This window comes from Syngnathus typhle, linkage group LG7 (genome assembly GCF_033458585.1).
Source record: "Syngnathus typhle isolate RoL2023-S1 ecotype Sweden linkage group LG7, RoL_Styp_1.0, whole genome shotgun sequence".
Taxonomy (NCBI): domain Eukaryota; kingdom Metazoa; phylum Chordata; class Actinopteri; order Syngnathiformes; family Syngnathidae; genus Syngnathus; species Syngnathus typhle.
The window spans coordinates 16346174-16364002 of NC_083744.1; the positions used below are offsets into that span (position 1 = coordinate 16346174).

General features: G+C 41.4%; 2 protein-coding genes across 2 annotated transcripts in view; one reads left to right on the forward strand and one right to left on the reverse strand.

Annotated features, from left to right (window-relative positions):
- The window catches only part of LOC133157269 (transcription factor SOX-6-like), a 51917-nt gene extending 47216 nt beyond the window's left edge, over positions 1 to 4701 (forward strand). Inside the window, exons 15-16 of the mRNA XM_061283664.1 lie at positions 1103 to 1316; positions 2437 to 4701. Coding sequence (XP_061139648.1) covers positions 1103 to 1316; positions 2437 to 2752 — 530 coding nt within the window. The 3' untranslated portion in view covers positions 2753 to 4701. The remainder of the gene's footprint in view (positions 1 to 1102; positions 1317 to 2436) is intronic.
- Positions 4702 to 7077: 2376 nt separating this feature from the next.
- Positions 7078 to 16065, reverse strand: LOC133157067 (ethanolamine kinase 2-like). Its single transcript, XM_061283312.1, has 8 exons — positions 15828 to 16065; positions 14708 to 14961; positions 14421 to 14543; positions 11762 to 11910; positions 11115 to 11198; positions 10554 to 10714; positions 9744 to 9817; positions 7078 to 7649 (listed from the first exon to the last, which is right to left on the reverse strand). Exons 1-8 carry the CDS (start codon positions 15951 to 15953, stop codon positions 7586 to 7588), a joined length of 1035 nt encoding a protein of 344 aa, XP_061139296.1. The 5' UTR covers positions 15954 to 16065; the 3' UTR covers positions 7078 to 7585.
- Between the last annotated feature and the right edge of the window lie 1764 nt (positions 16066 to 17829).

Here is a 17829-nt window from a genome sequence, read left to right on the forward strand (position 1 = left end):
TGCATGTAAATGCTGAAGCACTGTCGCTGGACTCAAGTGAAATTGAGGAAAATGTGATCCTTTTTAAAATACGGATAGTGGTCTAATATTATATTAATTGCTCAAATCTGTGCGAATGATCAGAATTTTTTATAATGAGAATAGCTAATATTTTAACCGTAGATAGGCTAACACGGCAGATGACCCGCTTGAGTCCATACTTAGACATGGCTCTTGAATTGGTTCCCACGAGATGGTTCAGGTGTGAAAATGTTTCCCAGTTTGCTTGTGACATCTCTGTGAAAAACAAAAATCCGCAATTATTTCCAGTTCCGCCCTTTGATGGCTTCTCTGGGCCGATTAGCCGGTTAGCATATGATACAAATCAGTATCTTCCCGACCATCTTAGGTGACAGTTCACACAGTGTTGCTTCTACACTTTATGAAGGCTTTGACATTGTGACCATTATTCACACGGTGTGTAAGATCTTTGAATAGATCTTAACAGAGGTGGGAGTAAGTCACATATACAAATTCAAAGTACTTTAAGTCATAAGTTGAGTCCTGACTAGATTTCAAGAAATTTGAGTCTTGGCTTTACTGACACAGTCATAATTAGATCATTTGTCATCATCTGAACCCAAACTCCACCATGTCTAAATTTAGTCCACGGCTATCGTTAGCTAAACTGTGACATCACCGTAGCTTATCTGTCTTTTCTTAGCCAAGTAAGTCCCAGGTCCTAATTTTTGCCAGTCGAGTCATGTAATAAAAACTTCCACTACATAGAACATACATCTGCCTGATTTTTGTTTTTTGTAAAAATGCTTCGGGATTAATCCTGTGACCCAAATGACTCCCTGAAGAGGGTCCTGAAAACTGTTTAGAGCTGTTTGTATGTGTACAATGAGCGTCTTCCGAACATCATAACACAGCTGGACTCATTGCTTTATTTAAACTGGCAGAGGGTAATGTGTGAGGTCGCTTGGTGATAAACATCGATAAACGTCCGTCCTTTGGATTGTCCGGTACAAGACATTGATTGCACTCTTATTTACACGGTACGGCAGTTTTAAACGGTTTTAAAATTATAATGCCATCCTTCCGACCTTGTGTTTTTCAGGTTCCCGCTGGAAGGCGATGACCAACCAGGAGAAGCAGCCGTACTACGAGGAGCAAGCGCGTCTCAGTAAGATCCACCTGGAGAAGTACCCCAACTACAAGTACAAACCACGACCCAAAAGGACCTGCATCATCGACGGCAAGAAGCTACGCATCGGCGAGTACAAGCAAATGATGCGTTCGCGGCGTCAGGAAATGCGGCAGTTCTTCGTCGGGTAAGTCCAGAATGTAGGAGTTGTGTGCAGCCATGATTTGCGGTTTTCTTCAACAATGTTTTGTGTTTCACTCGACTCCGACATGTGGTTGTGTACGTCATAACATGCGCGTATAAAATGATCGACGCTTGCAGAAATGTCACGATTGCAATTCACACAAGGCCTTTTTCCTGGCGCATAGCATCTGACAATAAAAGAAATATTAAGCGCGTCTATGTGTTGAAGTAAAAAAAAGAACTTCTCAGAATTCCCTGAGCATATTTTCCCTATGTTAAGAGCGCAACGCGTGTGCCACAAAAGGAGAGAACAGTGGCATTGTATTCATGGAACCCAGGCCGCAGAACACGCTTAAAGCCGTCCGCGTCTCACGGATGGATTTAGCAGAAGGCTTCCAAGGCGAGCCATTTTTTAATAGTGTGTCATTTATTAAAACAAGGACAATACCGGCGAGTTTGCGGCCGCTGGAATTGGACGCAGACAGACGTGGTGGAATATGAAATGTAAGCAGATGTTTGAATGCTACATTGACTGCGCCTGCACACTTATGTGCGTCCATATGTGTGTGTGTGTGTGTGTGTGTGTGTGTGTGTGTGTGTGTGTGTGTGTGGTCAAGCTAAAGCAAAGAGAAGCCTGTCATTGAAGAAGGCCTGTGCTTTCAATCAGCGCTGTGCCAACCGACTAACCAACCAAGCACACTCTTCAACAAGACTGCTGCTGTTTTTATTTATTTTTTATTTTTTTTGAAAGAGAGTTCGACATAGAAAGTGTCAGAGTGAATGGCGCTAATTGACGTTACCGAGGAGAGAACATCTCGCCAAAGCTCACCTCTCTCTTCATCGCACAAATGAGTTCATTATACAGACCAGTGTTAGCCGGTAGAGTTTTCTTGCCCTGCATGGATAATATAATATAATATAATATAATATAATATAATATAATATAATATAATATAATATAATATAATATAATATAATATAATATAATATAATATAATATAATATAATATAATATAATATAATATAATATAATATAATATAATATAATATATGCACATACATATATATATATATATATGCACATATGATGTGATTCTAATCATATTCCATATTTTATCCAACAGGCCTCAGGCTCCCCTACCCCTAGGTAACAGTGCAGGCGGCATGGGCGTTTACCCGGGCGGCATCACCATGGCGACAGGAGCAACTCCCTCACCTCACATGACCTCAGACTGTTCCAGCAACTCGGCAAGCCCCGAGCCGACCGCGCCCGTCATCCAGAGCGCGTATGACGCGGTCAAGGCCGAGCCCGCCATGGACATGTCCGGCCACCCCGCCAACGGCGACGACGACATGGACATGTACGACGATTACGAGGACGAGCCCAAGTCAGACTACAGCAGTGAGCACGAAACCCGGCAGGACATCAGTGCCAACTGAGCTCGCTTGCAAAATGCGGAGGGCAACCTTAACGACAAGGGGCCGAACCTGCGACAATACCGGCGTCACGTTTTTTTTTTTTTTGCAACCAGCATGCATGGACTCTTCAGCAGCTATTTGGTCTTAAGTGTTTTAAAAGGAGTGAGCTCGTTCAATTTTTATTTTTTAATGATGTTGATGTTTTTATGACTTTTCTGGTGTTTTATGTTGATAACATTTTTTGCCGTACGGGGCCGTTCGCTCGCTGCCTGTACAAAAACTCTGGACTGGCACAACTTGAAATTTGAGGAGTTTTAATATAAAAAAAAACAACAACAAAAAATCCTAGCTCTTATAATCTTATCGTCTTACATTCATGTCTCAAACAAATACAGCACATCCATTTTATTATTATTACAATTATTATTATCATCATTTCGCAACATTATTATTATATCTATATCCCAGCTCAGGTATGATGTGCCAGCTTGTGAATGTGTTTTGTTTTGTACGATGAGAGAGATGTAAAGTGTTATGTCAATCAATCACAGGGAGCGATTCCCGTCCGACACAATATGACTTCTTAATGTTATTGCAACAAATTTTTCACAAAATGTGCCAAACCTACATTCACATTCACTCAGTATGGTGTAGTCTTAACTTTCACAAATGCTGCAAAAAAAAAAAAAAAGTCTTACACATATAAGCTTCTCAGCAACAATTTCATGAACCACATTGCTCGGAATTCCTCGGCGGCCAAATGCCAACACTTACAATTCATTTAGCTTGATGGCGCTACTGTAGGATGAGAAAATTTCTCGTCACTGTATTTTCTAATTGTGTTTTCCATAGTTGCGAAAAAACATTATTTGGCTGGTGGACGTCTGTAAATGTCTAGGCCAAGGGTAGGTGACTTACACCAAACTTTTGTTCTAAAAAAAAAAAAGTAATTTTGGTCTGTTTTTTTTTTTTTTAATGGTACTTTTTTCTACCCGGCATGTATATTTGGACGTAATTTATTAAGGAAAACAATTGAGGGAAAAGATGTGCTCAGTTTTTACTGAACTCCTATGCCCATTTTCTGCTATAACTGTTTAAAAAAAAAAAAAATCCAGAGTTTAACTGTAAGGCCATCTTAGCCAATCAGAAACCTGAAGAAAGTCATTTGCGGGGAAAAGACGCAATATCAAGAACGACGTTTTCACTGTAGTAGAAAATTGAGGAAAAGGAAAAAATAAGGACTAGTTTTGACTACACAGTGCAGAATATAAAAGGAGAAGGGTTTGTTGTTTTCTTTTCCTGTCATTTGTGAACTAATAATGTTGATGAAAATGATCAAAAGCTCAAAAATAATCATAAATACAAACAATATATTTTAATCTTAGCAACATTAGACATGGGCATGGTCTGTGTAAAGCACCCCAACTTGAGCACTGTTTTTCTCCCCAATTGTAGTGTCTCACTTGTTTTATTTAATTTTGTGATGATTTAAAACAGCTTTCCACCTTCTACACTCATTACCTCTGTTTTTTGGGGGCGGGGGGGGCTAGCATTTTTTTTTTTAAATACTATTTAGACGAGCTTCACAAGCTGAGCCTGAACATAACTCACATTACATGGGGAGCCAACTCCTGCTCGCCTCACACATCCTAAGCACTGGATACAGCTTCGTATATTTTACTTCAATTTTATCTTCAATTTATTGACTGAGGTGATGTTGTTTTTGGTCCCAAGTTGTAATCTTTGGCCAGCAGGTTTTTGTTTATTCATTTTCCTCCAATGTGGCCTCTGTTAAACCTCATTACACACACAGTTTTTTTCCTGTGATATTTTTTTTTTTTTTTGGGTGTTTCAAATTGTGCGTTTTAACATTTCATTGTATTTATTAGCCAGATGTGGCTCTAAAGAGTGTCAGTATACGTCATACTGGTGACAAAGACAATCAAAGAATAAATAAGAAATAAAAACTGCTTTCTTGAAGTCTTGTTTCTGAAAAATGTCAACGAAAATTAAAAAAAAGGAAGAAATAAATGTCGTATAATTAGCAAACTATAGATTTTCCATTCACCATACTCCTACAGCATTTTGATCATTCCTCATTTTCACGCTCATGTGCGCCGTGTTGGGGTGTTTTTGTGTGTGTTGCAGGTGCCGCTGCCCGAGCTTTTACTTCCATGACACCATCGGCTGGTGCGCCAATGTCTTTCCACACTTCTAATTGTTTCCAACACACAGATTCATTTTCCCAAACTTGAGCTTTTTTTTTTTCCACATCTTCTTTATATTTTGGTGGACAGTTACAGTAAATGCGGCCTATTGTTCCGTGTGTGTGTGTGTGTGTGTGTGAGATCATGCCACACATCCTGACAGCACGGCAAGCGTCAGCCGATTCCGCCACCTCCTCTGCCGCCACATCGTAAATCCTAATTGTAATTCCCCAAAGGACTTCAGCGCCACCCTGTGTGTCACACACATCTTTTGTGTGCGCGCCCAAGTGTTTGTGTGTGTTTTATTTTTATGTAGTGAATATGCGGCGGTGTCATCATAACCTTAATGCCAGAGTGGAGCCACAAAATATACTTCAATTTCATACAAAAAGTATATGTAATCAGTAGGAAAATGACATTTTAGGGAGTTTTGGTGGTGGTAGAATATGGATGTACGTATGGATGGATACTGTCAATAGCAATGATGATCAGCATAATGATGATGATGATAAGGAAGGCATTGATAACTGTCCGACCAAAGGCCTATGACTTGTGGGGTTCCCCAGGGGTCAATCCCGTGACCCTTCTTGTTCCATTAAATCAGCTCAAATTTAGCAAACCAGTTCAACTCAGACTGTCTCTAAAATCTAAATGTTCAAAATTGAGTTGTGGACAGTTTGTAACTTTGCCAAAACCATAAATTTGTGTTAAAAAATGATCAGTTTGCTTAGTAATGAGTTGATCATTTGAATCAGGTGTGTTGGAGCAGGCAGACGTGGAAAACATGGAGGATATGGCCCTCATTCCACCAGGGCTCCCTAAACCTGGTCTAAACCAGTCTAGGACAGCTTAACGTGTTTTTCTGCGACCATCATGAGGAAAAGCAATTCAGCTAATGGATGGATGTTTATCTCCTGAAGTTTGGATTACAAACCAAAAATTGGACTATGCATATGATGAACCACACATAAGGTATGTAAAATGTCTCATGTGATAAAATATCCACTGTTTTATTGTTGCAAAGTTGTTTCAAGGAAAGTTGACCACACTTGATGCCAAAACATGTGATCATTTGAAATACCGCTGTGCGTGACAGAGGCAAGGACTCAAAATATAAATATGTGAAAAGAAATCAGTATTGCGTGATGAAAAGTGATGGCATATCTACTGGTGAGGGGGTGTTGGCAGAACAGCGGGGGGTCAGCAGCCTTGGCAAGCCTTTGACAATAACACCCATCTAAATGCACTATCCACATAAAAGAAGGCTTTATTAAATATATATATTTTTAAATATCATTTGGAAGCTGTAGCTGCGTGTTTTGAAAGGCAGCATAAAGGCCTATACTTCTCTTTTAATGCAATTAGAGGAAATCTTCAGCATTTTTTTTTCCGATGGACAAAAAGCCAATTCTTTCAGCTTTCATGCAAAGTCCTTGGGTACTTTTAAGTGTGATAGTCTACTAATTAAATATTATACGTGTGAGACCGGCGAGGGAGGGGGAGAACGCCACTTTAAATGTAGCGCCGATTGTTTGAATCAGACACGGCTGCAGCCTTGGTGAGTGCAGCAGTGTTACGACCGTGGGCACATGGAAAGAATTGTGGCCGCCACCTTCGCCGTGGTGGACACAATAAACAAAACTTTCAGAACGATTAGACGATGAACCTTTGCTATTCGAGTGTGGCTTGGACGGGTGGAGTAAACGTGGGATGCTTAAGTGTCAAACCCAAATGTACAAATGGAGCCGTGTAAACAAATAAAATAATATTTCTGATATTAATGGTGGTTGGCTGTAACCCAATGCTAACTCTACGTCTGATTCCACAACACTAATCTGTTTCCGAAATCTTAGCTTGAAACCCCAACCGCTAATGCTAACCCTTAACGCTAACCCTTAACCTTATTCCCAACCCTAATTTTTTTTTTTTTTAATTATGCAATCGATATCTAATTAGTGAGAGACCACGCACTATTGGTAGTATAGTTTAAATAGATTTTTTTTAATGAGGAAAAATAACATTTGAAGGTAATGTTGAATGAGATGTGACGTGTTTGGAAGCAACACAAAAGCCTTTTTTGTCAAGTCTTTGGCTTTTAGGTTGGTGTGGATTGTGTGTGTCTGTGTGTGTGTGTGTGTGTGTGTGTGTGTGTGTGTGGTGTCGGAGAGTGAAGTAAAGTGTGATTAAGAGCTTTGTGATGATGTTTAGGCCAGCGCGGGCATGGCGGCGTTGGAAACAATGTGCTCATGGAAAGAAAGCATTTCATGCATTTAGCCGACTGTTAAATCGGAGAAGCGTTGCGGTTCTTTTTTTGGGGGGCGGGGGGGTATCGTAAGCATTGATGGAACGATTAAACGAACCCAGCAGACGTCGCCAGGGCGACACTCGTTAATGAATGTCGTTAAATGACGATTAGCTGTACGTTTCATTTGGAACCAACGTTGTTGTTGGACAAAATCTTTCCATTTATTCATTATCAATAACGCGAGTTGTAATATTGCGGCTTAGAGAAGGGAAGGGGGAAAAAAGAGTCCACACTAATAGTGGGATATCAAGAATACTTTTTTTTTTACTGGATTATTAATATATTTATTTCCGAAGAGTGTTCATACTACAGTTATGTTTGATTGTACGTTCCCCGGTCGATTTATTCCATTAAAAAATATTCTTCTTTCTTCTCAAAGTAGCGGTTGAGTCGCGCCATGGCATACCTGAGACAAAAACACAAACAAGTTGTTAGGTCAACAAAATGATGATTTAAACGGAATATTTTCACCGATCTTCAAATGTATCGTAATTTTTCCGAATAAAGTTCGTCACCTCATATTAAGACAATGATTTATTTCTAAGGAGCCCATAATATCGATCTGTTCTCTAGTTTGCAGTTGATAAACTTTTCAAGTTATCTTTTCAACTTTTTATTACTTTTTTTTTTTTTTTGCACCAATGGTAGCAGGTCACACTTTTAAGGACGGATGGTTTTGTGAATGAGCTGTCTGGGTCGCCTTTATTTTGGGTCAAAGGGTACTTTTGGAAGAACATTATTAAAGTCCTCGTAGAATGCCACCTGCCTTGGCACTTTTTGAAATTGAATTTTTGACAAAGCAGTGTTCAGCCATGCGTTTTATTTGGAGTTTTACCAACTTTTGTCTCGATTCTGTTCATGTACATTTGTATTTTTTAACTCATTAGATTTTGTTTTCACATGTTATCACTGTCACATTGTTTTATTTCTTTTAGTGGTGTGTTTTGTTTTCATGCCGGAACTATTAAAATAAATGATGTGGAAAAACAGATTGAACTAAGACAATCAGTTTGGTTCAATATTTAGCAAATATGACAATCGTGACATTCAAATATCATCAATGTCATTCATTTTAAATTGAAATGAAGCATCACAGTCTGTGCCCTTCGTGTGCACTTTAACTCAAGCTGACAACTTCAGAAAGTGGCGTACTTAACGTTTATCCTGATCACGGGTGAAACTGAGACATTTTTTTGGGAGAGGAAAAATGAAAAGCAGGTATTCTTTTTCACAATGTCCTTTTTGTGCAAAAATGGACTTGAGCTGCAGTTATGGTGGACCTCCTCCTTGTTCATTTCCTCATAATAATGTCTTTGTCAAAATAACAGGGCTGTCTAGCCAGCGCCGCCGCATATTTAAACCGCACACACGCATAAAAAGTCAGCAAAGTAAATATGGAGTCAAGACGTTCCTATTGTCACAATGCACATCTGGCTCGGATTAAAGCACAAGGCCGCACAGACGCCTGTCACTCGTCGGGAAGTCAGTGGAGATTTGGCTCAGTGGGAGAACAGTGGGAGGAAACGGGCACACACACACACACACACATTTCCATGACTTCAGACAACCTTTACAACATTTAGTTGCATTGGTTTCATGGATACTTACCTCTAACTCTAAAAGTCTGATGTTGATCCTTCTTCTGAAAGCACTTTGGGGTACTAAAGCATACTCATGTTAAGTGCCACACACACACACAAACATACATGCACTTGCACACAACATTGCGGAGTCCCCACACAACAGCTTGCTTGTCCACAAAACATGGAATGCTAATGGCTGTTAAACATGCTAGCTTTTCATAACATACGAATTGAGACCAATTGGATCCAAGACAATAAATTGCAAAGTGTTTCAGAACTTAAACATGGACCGACACAACACTGTGGAATGATTATATGTCAGAGTTATCAATCCACCCAACATTGTCGACAAACAACTTGCTAATGTTATGGAGTCGCACAACAAACTAAAATCACACAACGTTGTGGGTAACTAAGAATTTGTATGTCAGGGTATCACTGTATTTGGGTTCGAGGGGTCGTAGAACTTTGCAGACCCGCCGTCCCGTCAATTTCCCGTCGTGCTCGGCAACAGTTAACACTTAAATGAGGGTAACCCGACCCGGCTGTGCGCTAACTCGGGGGCGACCTGGGAGCAGACGGCGGTAGCGGCGGTGGGGTTCGAGGGACGCGGGTGCGACGGCCCGACGGGAACAATAGCGCCTCTGTGCCTCAGCGCCCCTCTGGATCACATTTCCTTACGAGGTCCGCATCCAAATGAGGCGAGGGCGCTGCTGTTGATCTCGCAAGAGGTTACGAAGGAGGAGCAGGGGCGCACGGGAGGGAGGCTGCCGGGTGTCAATAGTGATTTGGATCATCACGGTGGTGCGGGTTAAACGCAAAGAACGATAGACGGGGGCGGATGGCGGGGGAGTTTTCAAAGCCGTAATTGAGATGGTTATTTTTTGTGGACCAAATAAATTGAAGGAAGCACAAACCTGTGGAAGTCAAAATCAATGGAGGAGTAGTGAGACTGGAGAATTGCCCACAAACCCCAGAAGAAGTTGGATACCTGGTTAGAGGAAAAAGTACAGAAGTTAGATCACAGGTGTCCAACTCAAGGTCCGGGGGCCAGATACGGCCCGCCACATCATTTTATGTGGCCTGCGAAGACAAATTGTGCATCAAATTCGTGTGTCATTACAAGAATTGCAAATTGTCTTCACTTTTAATATCTTTTTTTTTTTTAATATTTGACCAGTTTTTACTCGTCTGATTTGAAAACTAGTTATTTGTCAGTTTGTTTTGTAGCTTTTACTGGGTATAATATGAGGTGCTCATACATTTTTTTGGGTTGACAGTCATAATGGCCCTCCGAAAGAAGCTATGACTACAATGTGGCCGTTGAAAAAAATCAGTTTGACACCCCTGAGTTAGATGATTGTTCGCCATGAAAAGGGAAACTCCTGAAAAACGATTTCCCAATGCCATTTTTATGGATGGATGCAAAATTGTCTCAAGGACCCCCTTACGTGGATTTGCAAGAAACACTCTGGGTTTTATCTCGAAATGATTTTCCCTTTTCTTCCGCCTGTTTCATCTTGAAACTATTCACATGTGGCTCTTGTGTCATTGTTGGACTGGCAAGAGCACATTTAAGGCTGATAAGTAGGACAATTACATTCAAAAAAGTCTTTTACATCTCTCTTTTACTTGTCGCTTTTCAATCAACTCGCAGCGTCTCTATCACATGCTAGGTCAGACAATCACACAACTTTTCTCAGTCGTTATGAAGCGGCAGCGCTCACCAAGGAGAACTTGCAGACTTGTACGTAGAGACGCGTCACCTCGTCTCGGGTGACGCTGACGTCTTGCCCTGTGCATTGTTTGTAACTCAACAGGTAGGCCTCAAGCCAGTCGCTTTGCAGGCTGCGACTTGGGTAGCGGCTGTAGTCCACATCCTGAACGCCTTTCCGAGCACAAAAAAAAATCAGTCATGTACTGGTTTTTATTTAAATTTGTAGAAGAAACTTTTTCGTGGCAAGTTCTTTCGTTCAGGTTATTATGATTTGAATGAATTCTTCATCCTTTTCTAGATGGTTTTATTCGTATTTTGTCTGGTGTGACTTCTCATTGTCGTATTTTGCCAGTTCAAAACAAAATGTCTGCTGGATGTTTAGCTGTCTCTGTCATGATTTACGCGCTATGACCTCATCACTTGGCGTCAAGAAAATGGCTGCATGTCATTAGCTAACTGCAGTTGATAATTATGAGAGGTGGCAAAAGGGCTCACACTTGGGAGAAGAAAAGATACAAGACTGAAGTCAAATTGAACAAGTTCAGATTCAGGAAAAAACACTGGAACTTACCAGCAAATTCATTGAAGTGATTGCCAATATCGAAGGCTTGGTAGTTGTACTCGGCGTACTCGTAGTCGATGAATCTTACCCTCCCTGTTGCCGTAGAAAAATGGACAAAACAGCTCTTAGTAACAAAGACTTCTTTCATTAAAAAAAACTGTGTACCGTAATTTTCGGACTATAAGTCGCACCGGAGTATAAGTCGCACCAGCCATAAAATGCCCCAAAAAAGTAGAAAAAAACATATATATGTATATAAGTCGCTCCTGAGTATAAGTCGCCCCCCCACCATTTTATAATCCGAAAATTACGGTAATCAAGCTGAAGATCCTAAAAAATAAATAACAAACATGGATGATAAGGAACTAAATTAATCTAAGCATTGTACACTTATTTTTTTTAAAATTAGATTTTGACAGTGCACTCAACTTTAAATGTAACACGTCACACAGTAAGAGCAACGACTGCAGTTTTCTTAAGTGATGACTTCACCACCATTTTTTCCTCATATAAACCCACCACAAACTTTTTATTATTGTCAGCAGTATTCATGCAGGTTAATTACAAGCGAAGGCTGGCGCCCTGCGACATGCCCGCATGTGAAAATAATTCATAAGGCGTCCCCAAAAGCGACCCCCTCCCCCTTGTCGGTTTACCCTGCTGGCGGTCATGGATGATGTTTTTGGTCAGGAGATCATTGTGGCACAACACGGTGGGCGAGCCCAATGACGAGAGGTGTCGCTCCAGTGACTCCGCCTCCGCCGACAACCTCGCCAAGCCGGGAAACTGAGGGCTGAATGTGGAACTGCAGAATGGCACAAACCACAAAGAAAAATAATTGCGTTTTAGATCCGAGTTTGCATGATCGGGACGAACGTTTTGCATCGCTACGAACATGTTTAATTGAAACGTTTTGGCAGCATCGCGTGTTCAATGGTTACACTGTCCTCACAGCAACTTCAAAATGAGGTTTTAAGACCTAAGCGGGATGAAGTAGGGTGTGAATCGTTTACAAATTCAGCCCCCCCCCCCCCCCCCCCCCCCCTTGAGTCAGTTTCACTGAGTGACTTGAAATTTGGTAGTCATGTCTATCATGAGTGGACCCACAAAAAAAGTCTTATGTCCGAAAAGACACTGAGATCCTTTGATTTTGGGTTGTGGTGGACATTTTTCAGCTCATTTTGGCCTTTCCAAGGACTCCTTCAAAAAAAATAAACCACACCCTACAGATTTTGTTTGATCACTACCAAATTTAGAGTATCAGCTCATACAGATTGCAAGTTTTGACATTGCATTTTGAAAGAGCATGGTGGCAGAGTCTAATAACATGTCATTGGTCTAGTCGTGCGCCTCAGAATTTGAAGAAAATTCAGGAAGCCAGTATTACTCTGCAAAGTAAAACTTGGAAGGGCTTATCTATCATGAGTAGACCCACAAAAAAAAAAAGCCATGCCGTAAAACACACAGGAAGTCTGTCATTTTGGTTCGAAGCAGCCACCGAGGCTCATTTAGGCCATTTCCATGATTTCTTGAAATACAAACTTTTGTCAGATCACTGCCAAATCTGAAGTACGTCGATCTGGACAGATTAGTGGTTTGACAGTAAATTGCAAATCATTGAGTTTTTGTCGATGTGTGCGGGCGGATCATAGCGGTAAAGTTTGATGAGTCAAAATTAGTTTAGTCATGCACTTCAGCAATTAAAAGAAAATAAACCACATTTTCACATGACATTTGGAAGTTTTGGGTGACAAGATGTCAAAAATAAATATACCATTCACTACATTGGTTGTTTTTGTCGTAGTGTCGCAATCAGATGTCATAACATCTTTCAGTGAAACGGAAAACGAGAAAACTGATTTCGGAGACCTTTGAACATACTGAAATCTTCCATCTTTCTACTTCCTGTTTATGGCGGCCTCCAAAGTCTCCTTGAAAGCAATCGTTCGATAATTACAGTCGATCACCTGCGTTAAACCGCGGCCCCGACATGATAAAACCGACTGATTCCCTTTCTGCTCAAGTGCGTCGATTAGGCGTTATCTTTTGAACCCGACGCCATCTTTCTGGGCGTCCGCCTCCTGCTCATTAACGGGAATTTCCTCCGTTTATCAATGCGACTTATTAACATATGACTCCGACGCCACCCTGGCTTTTCTTTGTGCTCTTGTACGCTCGCGCCAGTGCATGCCAGCGACCCAGCGGGTGGCCTTTTTTTTTTTTGCGTGCACTATTGCCCTCGGTGTGTGTGCGTGTGCGTGAGCGTGTGTTGCAGCTGCACGCCGCCTATCTATGCGCAGCGGGTGGCACCGAGGCTGAAGACCTCCTCTGCAGGTGCACCATCTTCCTGCTCTTTCTTTGGATGTTTCCTCTGAAGATCACATTCACGCTCAAGAGTACAAAAGTGCCTCTGATGCCTCTTCTTGTAAAGACTAATGAATACACACGCTCACATACATGCTGGGACTTCTAGTGGTGTGGTAATTATGGCTCACGGTATAGCACCATCTATTGGGCCTCCATGGGAGGTGCAGCCTGGCTGGAAAGAAAAGGGTGAATGACATTAGACAAATATTAGGCGTGTGTTTATATTTTCTACAATTTGTTGTTGCGTCGCAATTATCAGAAGATGTTGTAAAATTGAAAATGAATTCTAATGGCGTTAAAACAATTTTACAACCTTATTTTTTTTAAGACAAAATATGTACTTTATAAATCATACTAAAATATGACAAAAGAGAATGTACATATTGCTGTAAATAGTGTGTGCCTCTAGGAGGCGTGGCCTAGTGGCTGAGTTGAGTTGATTGGTCAGTTGGCGTGTGAGCGTTTGGGCGAGAGCTGTGGCTAACAGCAGCTTATTGCAAGTGTTTGAATATTAATATTTGAGTGGTTCTTCTATTCAAGTGGTGGCTCATAATTCCTAAATACAAAATTGTAAAATGCTTTGATGGTAGGAATTAAATGACTTATTACTCATAAATGTCCTTAAGTGAGTCTATCATTGACTTAATGTGAATATTAATGTTGCTGTTGTTTTTTTAACTAATATATGAAACTATAGCGTGTGTTTGGCTGGAAGTCTTGTCTGTTCTTCGTTTTGCGCCCACCTTTGCCCTTTGTCAAGGATAATGTAAATAATGTCTGTATTCACATTGTATTATAAGTCATGATAATAAGTTGCCTCCCTGGAACGAAGCGTGGTGCGCCAGGAAGCCTTGAGAAGGAGATAACGGCACAAGAAAATGTTGCTGGATTCTGTCACGGTGCTGACAAGGGTTCACCTCATAACCACTGAGAGAATGCTTCGGGTACCTCTTGCTGCTGTCCTCTAAGAGCGTGAGAAGACGAGACAGCTTTGTCCACAGTAGACGCTCGGGGGGTTGAGCGCCCGTTGGACGGATGGAGTGGATTCTCGCCATCTCCGTCGCAATCAATCTGCGGGGGGGGGAGAAGAACACTTTCTTATCTCCTGATGTTTTCTGCTCTATCAACGAAATATGACATTATTATTACGGTTTGTGCACAGCCGTCCCCAAAAATCCCAAGGTCAAAAGTTCAGCAATGATTGGAGGATGAACTGTCCACGCAATTGTTGTGACCTGTATATGGAGGGCTGGAAGAGCAGCTTGTCCTCCAGCACGTCCCCAGGAACAAACTGGTAGCAGATGCCGTTGCGGAAGCTGCAGTAGATCCGCGGGCCGCAGCCGTGAGCGTGCAGGAGGCGGAACATTTCCATCTCCCGCTGGCGATCCACAAAGAGCTCGGTCCGTTGACCGTACACTCGTACCAGCACGCAGTCGGACTCGTCCACCGAGCAGCCCAGCAGTTGGTTGGTGATGCCCTCGGTGAACGTCTGAGGAACATGAAAGAATGTTCGACTAGCGAAAACGGGTCGGTAATCAAAAGAAGCAGTGAATAGAAATCAATCCATTGATCTATAAATATTTCATGTTGAAATGGGTCATCAAAAAGAGTTCTTTTCCCCGCGTCTGCTGTACTTAGATCCTCTGGCAAGGACTTTACAGACAACCAACTACAAGATGGTCAAGTGGCCCAAAATAACGTCATGAACTTAACTGGACTTCAGTCCAAGAATTTTTGGCACAGATTAGGTCAAATATTCCGAGCAGTACTAGCACGAGCCCGTCCGACATCATTCAAAATGAACACGGTCCGGTTCTGACACTCGGGGCTCCCCGTTGAAGTATCTGCTGACACCACACATGACACAATGTACACATCGCTCACACGTTCTCATTCTCAGCTGCAGTCCCAGAGCAGGTGTCACTCATCCGTGGTGGCCCCCACCCCAAATAAATAAAAGCACAATACGTGATTAAAGTGGAGCATGTGTGTGCTTTAGTAGACCTGCCGCAGATGGAGAGGTCATCCGGCTGATGTGATGTCACCTAACAAACATAAACTCTATTTCAGACTCTGATTGAGCCAACATGGCGACACAATGAGTTTCTTGTCGTTGCCCCAACACACCTCTATTCTGAAGACGTTGTGGTTTAGTTCTACGTATAACTGTTTTGTGGCTCTGTATCGACAAAAAATGGGAGAAAATATGAAAATAATATGAGAGTATTATTCTATTTTTAATTTCCCACAGTTAATTATAGTCATAGAGTGGCTGGGCCAAAAGAGCATGAGAGGAACAGACAAACATCTGACGCTAATCGTCATTAAAGACAGCGGACACAAAAGGCGACTGGCCTTCATTCGGATGTCTTGTGGCCTCCAGTGAGGTCTCAGCGTCTTGAAGAGGTCCAGGACGGAGGTGCGGTCTTCACTTTGATCCACATGGACGTCAATGTGGAGAAGTTCATCGCTGGTCTTCATTTCATCAGGGTACACCTTCTCCAAATTTCCAAAAGTTCCAACGCTACGTCCCGTCTGCTGAACCAAACAAGCTCTGGAGTGTTGTGCTCCGAGGCCAATGTTCCCGTGGACATCTTGTCATGACTAGCAGTTTACTGATTAACGAGCATCACTGGACTACAGTACTCATACTTTGGAGCGTTGGAGCATTTCAATCAAGTGTGACACTAAAGGGTGGCCAAGGGGGACCAAGACCACCCTTTGTGACATTTTGAAATTCTGCAATTGAAAAGTGCTGAATATATCGAAATTTTGTGAAATTATTTTTGGTACTTTCAAACATTTGAGCCTTATTTATATTAATTATATTTTTATACATATTTATATATTATATTTTGTATTATATTTAGTTACTTATACCTAATTTATTTATAGTTAGTTTATTTGTACTTGGTATACTAAAGCTAATCGCGTAAACAAAATGCATTTCATCGGGGTATTGAAGGAGGAAGGGGGTTCTTTTTAAATAATTTAGCCGTGATGTTTATTTACTCCTTTGCATGCGTAACAGTAATTGCTCCAAATACTTAACAAGCGCTTAGACGCCAGCTCGCCATCAAAGAGCGTCTTCAGCATCAAAGAGCAGCTCCATTAAAAATGTACACCAAGCCAGACGTATGGTTTTATTTTTATTTTCACCATTTGGATGCCACCTGCTGCATATGCGGCCCGTCGCACGTTTGCTGTCGTTGTTATGAAAAGATGTGAACTTTTCAAGGACTTTGATCCTTGGGAATGAATCATTGACAACGAGATGAACAAACGGGCAACAAAAAGGTTACTGAAGTGTCTCTGTTGGCCTTTTGAAGCAAAACCGGAGGGATTCATTCGGTCTTTACTCGGGAATATGTCAGAATTCATAGGTCAGCTGTGGAGGAGGTTTTGGGATTTTCCTTTTTTTCGTGTTAAAGGTCTTGTGTAGAACAAAAACACCTGCCGTCTGTCATTGTTGAAATTTTTGAGTTGTGAAATTGATTTTTGTTTTTCAACTTTAGACTGACAATTGCTTTCAGCCTATTGAATTAAGTTTCAAAATGTATTCGATTTTCTAAACTGCAATTGGGAATTTGAAATATGATTATGACTTTAAAGAAACCTTTTTACTTTTCCAAATCATATTTTTTAAAACACCAACAGTCATGTGTGATTTTGAAACTGGTGAGAAAACTTTTAGATTTTTTTTTTCTTCAATTCAACACCATATAATCAAAGTTGAATAGGTTTTTTGTGACATTTCTTAAGATCCCAACAGAGAACAGGTGAATGCTTTATTGAGACACAAAGCCGCCTTTTCTTTTGCCGACTATTGAGAAACGAGCGCATTCCTTTACTGACAAGGCAAACGGTTGTTCCCGGCATCCTTTATGCGCGCGTTTAACCTTTTTGATGGAGTCTTACCACTTGCCACGTTATCAAGGCCTTTCATTTGTCAAGAGAAAAAGTCATTTCAGATGTCCATACAGTATATTTATATTTCTTCTCCAATCAAATATAGAATAGAAAGCCTTTATTGGCATTGTAAGGTGCAGCTACCAGGAAAATGAAATATGGACGCCCCTGAGAGGCCCCCTGCAATCCCCACTGTCATCTCCACCAACACTTTGTGTGCAAACGCGCTAATGGACAAATTTAACACATCAAAAGGAGATTCAATTTTCTTTTCAATCACCGCGCCTCGGAAGAATAGCGCGCCGACAATAAGGGTGCCATTACTGGGGCGGAGTCATTTGGGGCAGAGTGCCGAGCCACCGGAGCCCGGCGTAGATGTCACCAACTCAGCGCCGCGCTTAGCTGACAATTTGATTGTCGGGAGAAAATTGCGCCAAAGTGCAACCCA

What these genes read in the sequence shown, in the direction of transcription:
- LOC133157067 (XM_061283312.1), bottom strand. Translation starts at nt 15,953, where the DNA reads ATGAAGACCAGCGATGAACTTCTCCACATTGACGTCCATGTGGATCAA. An exon ending in TCACTTCAATGAATTTGCTG is followed by an intron (nt 10,715 to 11,114) that starts GTAAGTTCCAGT and finishes GTGCTCGGAAAG; the next exon opens with GCGTTCAGGATGTGGACTAC. An exon ending in AAGTCTGCAAGTTCTCCTTG is followed by an intron (nt 9,818 to 10,553) that starts GTGAGCGCTGCC and finishes TCCTCTAACCAG; the next exon opens with GTATCCAACTTCTTCTGGGG.